Source organism: Cryptomeria japonica, chromosome 1, assembly GCF_030272615.1.
Source record: "Cryptomeria japonica chromosome 1, Sugi_1.0, whole genome shotgun sequence".
NCBI lineage: Eukaryota > Viridiplantae > Streptophyta > Pinopsida > Cupressales > Cupressaceae > Cryptomeria > Cryptomeria japonica.
The window spans coordinates 549,892,825-549,901,986 of record NC_081405.1 but is presented as its reverse complement, the minus strand read 5'-3'; the positions used below and the strand labels follow the sequence as shown (position 1 = coordinate 549,901,986).

The window sequence follows — 9,162 nt, the reverse complement described above, 5'->3', positions numbered from 1 at the left end:
ATATTAAAAACACATTTACTGAGAGAAACAACATAACAAATAATTACACATCAAACACAAACTATACATAAGTTACTGGCCATAATTCAATGCCAACTAGTCTTTCTCATGGATTTCTTACATGATGAAGAAAATAAAACCATTTGGACCTGGTTTTTTTTGTTTTCTTGAGAAGTATAAGTTATCTACCCATGGAATATACACCACTCCCAACCTTCCCTTGCTTTTCTCATCTACTAAAGATAAAATCATGGAAATATTTATTGAAGATCTTACTGACACGCATACAACACTTAATGACTTATGCAAGCCACTAATATCTTCCCTAGGCAAAGAAGTTGAAATTGTTAATTTGATTCTATATTTGATCAAGTCTTCCTTCACTGTTGTGATGATATGATTCTGCTGGTGCTACATAAGTAATTTCCTTGTCTCCTCGAATAGCCAAATACAAAATCCCCACTATGTAAAGTAACATAACTGGGAAAACAATTAATCCTATGAGCACTGAAGCCACCTTGGGAAGATCATTATGAATGAGCCAACCCACAAATCCTGTGCTAAGGAAGTATATGTTTATGACTATGAGAATCAATCCTATGACCCATGCCAAAATTGTAACCTACAGGCCAAACTTTTGGATGTTAGAATGAATCATTCGAAACTGCAATTTTTATTATACTTTTAGAAATGTAATGCTACTTACTGTAATGGAGTTTTTGTGAGGTCCCATCTTTATCTTGCTGCTAGTAAACTTCAACAAAGGTATCAGAGCAAATGGTAATTCAAAAGCTAAGATCATCTACATGAAAAGCACAATAATGTTAGTTCCTGAAAAACATCCAAACTTAACTGTAAGCATTCAACTATGGGTACTGTTACATAAAATATACCGAGCAAATGATTATAAGTTTTGCTGCGCCAGAATTCCCACTAATGATTGCCACCACCAGGCTTGGAATGATTGCTATGCCTCGTGTTATAAGATTTCTATAAAATGGTTTCATTTTTAAGTGGAGAAAACCCTGTAGAAGAGTTTCTTTCAATAATGGTTTATTGGAAATCTAAAAGTCTACAAGACTAAACCTTCCTAATGTTATAGAATACATAGAAGTATTTTTTTTTCCTAATTTATGTCAATATCTTTCAAATCAACCTTCAAGATCTATCATCAGCATTATAAATTATCAATATTGTTTATAGATTAGATTGCATAAAAAAAAAATTGTATCAATATTTCGGATCACACTTCATGATTTATATTAAAGATGATAGAGAGTTCCAACGCACTCTAAGCATGAACAATGCACTCTAAGCAAGTCTAAGCTTTGACTTGCTTAGGTGGCTCATTTTAAATTGCACTAGCTTCTCCAATAGAACCTATCTATTAGTTTGATTTTAGATGAGCCACCTAAACAAATCATCTATTAGGGCATGTCCCCATGCTGCTACTTAGCTTATTTTGGCTAGCAGTAGCTGCTCAACTTTTTAAGGAGCAATTTGTGGAGCAAGTGGCCCCATGGATAGTCAAATGGCTGCTTATTTTTATGCAATCTTCTTAAATTATTTTGGAAATGAAATTATTGATAATATTTTTTACAAATAAAATTCATAAGCAAAATTTTAGGCAAGTAAATAGGAGAGCAAAAAAATATGGTGAAGCCGTGTGTCTTTTTTTCCAATAAGCAGCCAGTACTTATTTCTAGCCCCCCCCTTTTTTCAAAGCTTATTTTCATTTTTTAAGTAGCTGTTCCACTAAAATAGCAAAAGATTCTAATTTATCCTTTTCCCTTAATTAGAATTTTACATGGGAACACTCTAACTGCTTAAATTTAAGCAAAAAATGCTCATAAGCAGCTGCATGGGGACATGGGGTTAGTGTGATTTCAGATGAACCACCTAAGCAAGTCAAAGCATAGAGTTTGTTGTTTAAGTCAAAAGAAACAGCCACCTAAACAAATCATCTATTAGTGTGATTTCAGATGAATCACCTAAGCAAATCAAAGTGTAGAGTTCGTTGTTTAAGTCAAATGAAACGGCCACCTAAACAATGTTTAAGACTAAAGAACGGCCACCTAAACAAATCATCTATTAGTGTAATTTGAGATGGACCACCTAAGCAAGTCAAAGCTTAGAATTTGTTGTTTAAGTAAAAAAAACGATCATAAGGATGGTTGAGAGCTTGGAGAAACAAATTTATATCTCTTAGTAACTTTCAACCATCCTGATAAAAGATGATAAAATGTGATCCGAAATATTGATATAAAATGTTTACACAATTTAATTCAAAAATAACATTAATTAATATCATAAATTGTGGAAATCTGATGTCTCTTAATCACTTATAAATTGTTTTTACCTGCATCACATACTGAGCTGCGTATGTTCCTGTGATTGTTGAACTTTGCCCCGATGCCAGCAACGCCACTGCAAATATACTAGAACTCCAATTTCCTATTGCATTCTGAAATGTGGAAGAAAAGATTGACAAAGGATTTAATCGAGGTCATGGTGGGTTTTGCTTACTATTCTGTTTAGAATCTTTAAAGCCAAAGCCCAAGTAAAGGAAATGATTTTTTTCTCCCATATTTTACAAATTTGTATGTTGAACACTTTGATGTAGGTAATCGAATCAGGCTTACTCTCAAGAGAAAAGAAGCGTTATGGAGGTCCATGTTCCCACATTTCTCTGCATCTTCACCAGATAAATTGGGCATCGTACAAACAGCTCCAGTCACAGAAACCACCGCCACATTGATCAGAAATGCCACACACAGAGCAAACGCACTCTCTATAAAGAAATATCTGCAAGCTGTCTGTCATTAACAATCAACAAAACAGAACTAGCTGATTAATTAGGTGGTCGCAGGTCTGTTTTGTTGTTTAAACAGTATTTTAAAGTTTTGATTTGTTTTGATGGTTTATTTAAAATCATACTAATAGATAGGTCTTATTAATATGATGGATCGTCTAAAATTGTAGAAATTACTCTAATAGATAAATTCTATTGAAAAATAAATCTGTTCATGAACATAGTTTAAACTTACACATCATAAACCTCAATAAATGAATTCAACTTACATCAGTTCCAGAAACAGAGGCAGGAATTTTCCTTGAAAGGACCAATGCTGAATGGAGAAACAAGTTGTGCCTGGGCATCAAATAGACTACATATTGAGTTGGGGATTAGAAGAAATTGTCATACTTAGTTAACATTAGATTTCAAAACCATATGATAGATTTATAAGAGCTTTTGAAGAAAATTCTGTATATTTAGATTTCAACAACTTAGATCGCTCATATCTTTCATAAAACAAAGAGATAAACTCTATCTCATAGAATTTAGATATACTCCAGAAACTCTTACAAATCATTTTTAAGGCTCTTTAGAAGGGAAAAATTCACTGTAAAGTGTAACTTACGGCATAATCAGGGTACCAAACAGAGAGATTGCAATACCAGTTGCTCCATTTCCTTTTAACAGAGGAACAAACATCCCTTTCAAGACCTCTGTGGACTTGGGCTTTACATGTCCCATTTCAGCAAAGAAGCAGCCGGCCATGGTAAATACTAAAAAAGTTATTACTAACTCCAATTTCCTTATCTGTAACAGCAAAATTTTGTAAACTGAGGATTTATTCAAAATATCATTGAAGAAGGATCTATTAGCTCAACCTGGCAACTAGGAAGAAAAAGATAAAATACTGTTCTTTCCTGTATATCATATATGTTAGAAATTAAATATGAGTACCCCATATTTCTGCAGGCCAAGGAGGAGGAGAGTACTGAGTCCTGTTAGGAGGACCCCAACCCATATAGGTATGTGAAACAGCATATTCAATGCAAAAGCAGTTCCAATAACTGATATGGTGCAAGAAAACAGATTCATTAGTTACTACTAACTAATATGGTGCAAGCAAACACAGAGTTCAGTTATTGAAGTGCGCAAATGATCAAAATAAGTGAGTTGACCTGTAATAATAAGAGGAACTCGTAAGGCCACTCCAATAAGATAATAAGAATTAGAAAATGAAATTTTGTCCACAGAGAAAGAATCAGAGGCAGAATCTACAATAATAACCATAAAAACTGTAGAAACTTCAAATGCCAGAGCTGATCCCGATCAGCTCTGGTGATGTTATGTTCAGACAAGTTTAACAGTACATTCTAAGTTTTGAATTGTTTAAGTTGGCTCATCTAATATCATATTAACTTTTCTAATAAGACTCACTTAGGAGTGTGATTTCAGAGAAGCCATCTAAACAAGTCAAAACTTAGAAGGTGCTGTCTGATGATAATTCCAATCTTTCCAATCTTATAGATGCAGTTGGTTTTAATTTTATTTTTAATGACTCTTCCAAAATAGATACAGAATATCGATGTCTGTTGCAATTACAGCCACTTGTGCCACACCTTCAGGAATGTCTGCTCCAATTACAGCTACTTCTGCCAGCAGCCATAGTATGTAACTTATCTTTCTAGGGTACTCTGTTCTGCAATGTTCTGCAAGGTGCTTGCCTGCAAAATTAGCAGGGAAATTAACTTCTGACTTAATTATTGGCTATAATTAGTGGGTTTTTACCCAAGTATTCTGAAACAACTTACCTGTGGCAACTCCCAAATTAGCTGCTCGAGACTGAATAATCAAGGCAAAAATGCAGGCAACGAGAATGACCCAAAGAAGCTACAAAATAGCATACGACTTAACTTATCATTAGAGATGATCTTATTTCTTGTTTGAGTTATAAAACAAAATCTCAGAATGAATAGGGAAATCTGTGATTTTTCTCCTTTGCAATTGTGTGTTGAACATTAAAATGATTAGATACCTCATACTTGTACTGTGCACCTGCCTGTACGTCTGATTCCACTGAGAGACACAAGAAGTCATTGTCCAAGTTATGGACATTTCGAATCATGTAATTTTCACAGTCTATCATGTTAGCTTTTTATATTTTTGGTTTAACTGTTCATCATCAATGTCATGTTACATGATTCATTATCAAGATGAAAGAAACAATTAGAAAACATAAATTATGTAATATAATCTGAAATGTTAATGATGAAAAATATCACACGCAGTATAAATCAGAAATGAAAAAAGCTAAATTATGAACATAATAACATATACCCAAAGCAAAGAAATTAAGCTACTTACAGTTGCCAGGATCCAAATAGGCTATCGACACAAGAAAGCCTGGCCCAAAATATGCTAGAAACTTCTTCCACTTGCTTTTCTGTGATGTAGTTCAAATCATATTAGATGACAAAATAATAAACACTAGATTGCTTTGAATGCACTTACAAGAATATAAATATGATGTTACTCAAATCTAAAAGCCAAAAGCATGTAATAGAGACTTGTAAAATCTCTTTGCTGCTACAGATTTACAGAGGGAAGAAATGGTGCTCTGAAGAACAATTTAATAATATCCAAAGTTAAATATTTCAGTCAAAGTCAATGAAATTTGCAGACCTCGTCAGCAGAGCCTACAACCTGATACTTCTCAACCTCATCGGTGGAAGTACCATGGGCTCTCTCCAAATGCCCATTGGGCCTCTCAACGCCTTCCTCAGCCATTCAGGAGATTCACCACAGAATCTAAGTAACCCAACTTCTCTGCAATTCTTCACAGGTTGTAAGATCGATGTTGCATTGTACTTATACCAAAAAGAAATAATCTTTAAACATTTTTAAAAGAAAATTAGAAAACATCATAGTATATTTAATTTGTATTATAGAACAAGGGTTAAACGTGAAATTTTCCATACTAACCAAGGTTTCATTTTCACTAGCCTTTGGCCATATTTATTTTATGTAGGGTCAATTTTTGTTTTACATTACTTTAAATTTTCTTTATATATATTTATTAATTTTGTGATATTTGTTTTTAGATTAATTTTTTAAGGGAAAAGTAGATATCAATTGGATGTATATAAATAAAGTTATATTAATTGATAAAAGTGGATATATTATTTTATAAAGGGGAAAGGTAGATTTTGGAAGGGTTCAAACTCTGTTACAAATTCAAGAATAGGTATAGTGCTGAAGTTCCACAGACCAATAGAGAGATGTACCGTGGGCTTAAATCGCCAAGGTTACAAACCAACAATTATAGATGCAACACTAATAAGATAAAAACAACATACAAAATGGGAAAGAGATAAAAAGCATAGAGTGAACTATCTAGAAAAGGACTACTTAGGTGACTTGAAACCATAAAGCTCCAAAGAGCCCTAAACACTTCTGCTATCATTGGAAAATTGAGAAGAGAGTTGGCTCAAGATTTAAGGAACCAGGCTTGAGAATCAATCATAGCCTAGCAAGAGTGGGTAACTGGTAATAGGAGCTAGGTGGGAGGGAATATTATTGAGCATGCACATTGAAAAATGAGATATTGTGGAGTTTCTCAATAATAGTTTGTACAACAATTATGTACAATTAGTTGCTAAAGTAGATTCTCTTCCTTACCTTTCTTTCTTCTTTAGTCTTTGAAAGGGGATTAGGAGACATCAAAGTGCTTCTTGGAAACCTTGAGCTAGAAGGAATGTTAAGGCTCCCTTTTACATTTTTTTTTTCCCCCCTAGCTAGAGATGGTTTAATAGAGAGAAATCAAGATTACTACCACAAGGCAAATAGTCCCCTTCAACCTCCACTAACTTCCATCTCCTCCATTAAGGGGTTAACAACTAGAGAAGCCAAACTTTCATTAGAGAAAATCATGCCCATTTAAGGGTAGTCAAGCACATCAATGTTTTCTATCTTAAGGTTGTCCATGTTATTATTCTCTAAGAAAACCACCTCATCATTAATTGGAGGAGTATGAATCCATTCTCCCCCTCTTTTCAAATAATTTATAACCACCTAGTAGCCTACCAAGCAACAAAAAGTAGCTAGACTTGTTGCACTTATTTAAATGTAGCAACGTTTTAGGCTCCAAAACGCCTGTAAGAGTAAGAGATAACATTGAAAAAAAACTTCCCTTATCCTCCCCTATTAGCAAATGTGATTACACCAATACTATTCACATAGAGAAAACTCAAGAAAAGGGGATCTATACACAAATCCACCTCATGAAAAGGAGGGGAACCATCCCTAATATTAGAATGAACCTTCTCTAACCTACTTGACACATGTATCTTGCGACTAGTAGGATAGAAAATAACAACAAAAGAAGGAGCCTCACACCTTTTAAAACCCTCTACACTAAAAGGATTGTTCATGTGCCTAGTGAAAACTATAGCATAAAGAAAAAAACACATCTACCCTGCATGCCACTATAAAGGAAACAAGGAGAGACCCTCAATTCAAAGTTTGTTGTAGCATAAAGTGTATAAAAATAGTCAACATAAAAGATAAGAGATATAAATCTTGAAGAGACACATTTATTCCCAATGGCATCAATGGATAATGGAGGCACCAAGCTAGAAGCTATAACCTCATTAAATGAGCATTAAGATGAGAATTGAACTAGAGGTCAATCATTATTTTTACCCTCCTTATCCAAAGATCCACTTCATTTTCTTTGTCCCTTTTATCTACTCTAATCATCTTTGAAGTTAGGCCAAGAAGGATTTCCTCTCACTTGCTTACAATAAATTTTCTTGCCCACTCCATTACTAAATATAATTTTTTATAATTAATAAATTATAATATTGTATATTTTATTTCTACTTCTCATAATAAATTAAATGGGAAAATGTAAATACAAACAACCGTATTTAGTCTTATGATCAAAGAATATTCTTGAAATAATGTAGACACCAAATTTGATATGCCTTATGTTACATCCAAAAACTTTTATTATTAGGCATTCAAACTCCTAATATAATGTAAAATAGGGTAGAAACCTAATGAATTTTTTTCCATATCAACCAAGACCATTTTCTTAAAATATTTGATGTTATAATTCTAATTTGGTTTTGGTATCCAATTCTATTTTAAGATTTTTCTTGTGTTGTTTGAAACCATTGGCTTAAATATTTAAATATTATGATTCTAATGCTTTTGATTTCTAATTTTGAATTGTATAGAAAATGATATGTTTATATGTATTGCCAACCATATACTATTTTTCACCTAGTTATGTTCAAGGAACATTAACTTGTCTTGCACGTGCAAAGGTGCAAGGTGATGCGAACTTTATGCTTCTATTGATAAGGAAGGTCCTAATACTCAATTAATTCTACATTATTTTTAAGTGAGTAGTATGTTAAGTTTCAAACTTTTCAAATGACACACGTTTACCATGTATGTATTAGTGTTTGTTCATAATGATCATGTCTAGTTGTTAGGTCTAAGAAGTTATATTATCATGTGCGCCCCATACCTTAGAGGTTCTATTTGACATACATAATAGAAATTATAATTAATTCAAATTATCCAAATGATACGATCTAACTCATATTTAGTATGGCTAATTGATTGAGCTAAATGTAGTTCAAATTCGTAAGACTAAGTCTTGCACTCACCATTGGCCTTAAATGATGTTCAAATAAAATAAATATCTTAGTGATATGTCATTAACATTAACAATTTAGTTAAGTGATAAAATCATAAATTAATAGTGTTTGAAGGGGGGCAATAAATAATCATATTTTGTTATTAAGGGCATGGGTAGTGAACCAAGAGAAGAGAGCTAGGCTATTAGGGGTGATTTACTTAAGTAAAAAAGGGTGCAAATAGAGAAGGAATAGAGGAAAGAGAGAGCAAGGAAGTGGGTACTCTATATTCGCTCAAAGAAATTAAGGGTAGGGAGCAATAAGATAAGTGACCTTCCTTATTATTTTCCTTTGTTTTAAACATGGAATAAATTCTTGTGTTTGGAAGTTTATCTATCCAATGAAAGGTTGTATTTATAATATTTAACAGATTCTATAATCAAAATTCATTGGTTAAATCAAATAAGAATTTAAATATAGAGTTATACGCTAGGAAATGCCCTATTTATCTATTAGTCTACCTATAATCTAGCTTTGTCATGAGAAATACTAGACTGTAGTTGACCATACACAATAACATTAAATGAAGAAGTTGAAAATTCCTAATTTTACTCCCCTTCTCCCTTGTATAAAATTAATTTTTTGTATTTTTCTTGTTTTCTATATTATTTTTTATTATTAAGGAAACTCAACAAATTCTATGCACAAAATTATGCTTTG

The 9,162-nt window shown here is 32.8% G+C and overlaps 1 protein-coding gene across 1 annotated transcript; it reads right to left on the bottom strand.

Annotated features, from left to right (window-relative positions):
- Nucleotides 1-358: 358 nt before the first annotated feature.
- On the bottom strand, nt 359-5,581 carry LOC131044906 (metal transporter Nramp7.2-like). Its single transcript, XM_057978388.2, has 14 exons — nt 5,477-5,581; nt 5,159-5,237; nt 4,830-4,870; nt 4,606-4,684; nt 4,414-4,518; nt 3,752-3,861; nt 3,423-3,604; nt 3,082-3,151; nt 2,643-2,816; nt 2,360-2,464; nt 894-1,025; nt 841-852; nt 707-802; nt 359-622 (listed from the first exon to the last, which is right to left on the bottom strand). Exons 1-14 carry the CDS (start codon nt 5,579-5,581, stop codon nt 359-361), a joined length of 1,554 nt encoding a protein of 517 aa, XP_057834371.2.
- Between the last annotated feature and the right edge of the window lie 3,581 nt (nt 5,582-9,162).

What these genes read in the sequence shown, in the direction of transcription:
- LOC131044906 (XM_057978388.2), bottom strand. Translation starts at nt 5,581, where the DNA reads ATGGCTGAGGAAGGCGTTGAGAGGCCCAATGGGCATTTGGAGAGAGCC. An exon ending in TAATTTGGGAGTTGCCACAG is followed by an intron (nt 4,519 to 4,605) that starts GTAAGTTGTTTC and finishes CTAATTTTGCAG; the next exon opens with GCAAGCACCTTGCAGAACAT. An exon ending in CAGCTCAGTATGTGATGCAG is followed by an intron (nt 1,026 to 2,359) that starts GTAAAAACAATT and finishes ACTCTTCTACAG; the next exon opens with GGTTTTCTCCACTTAAAAAT.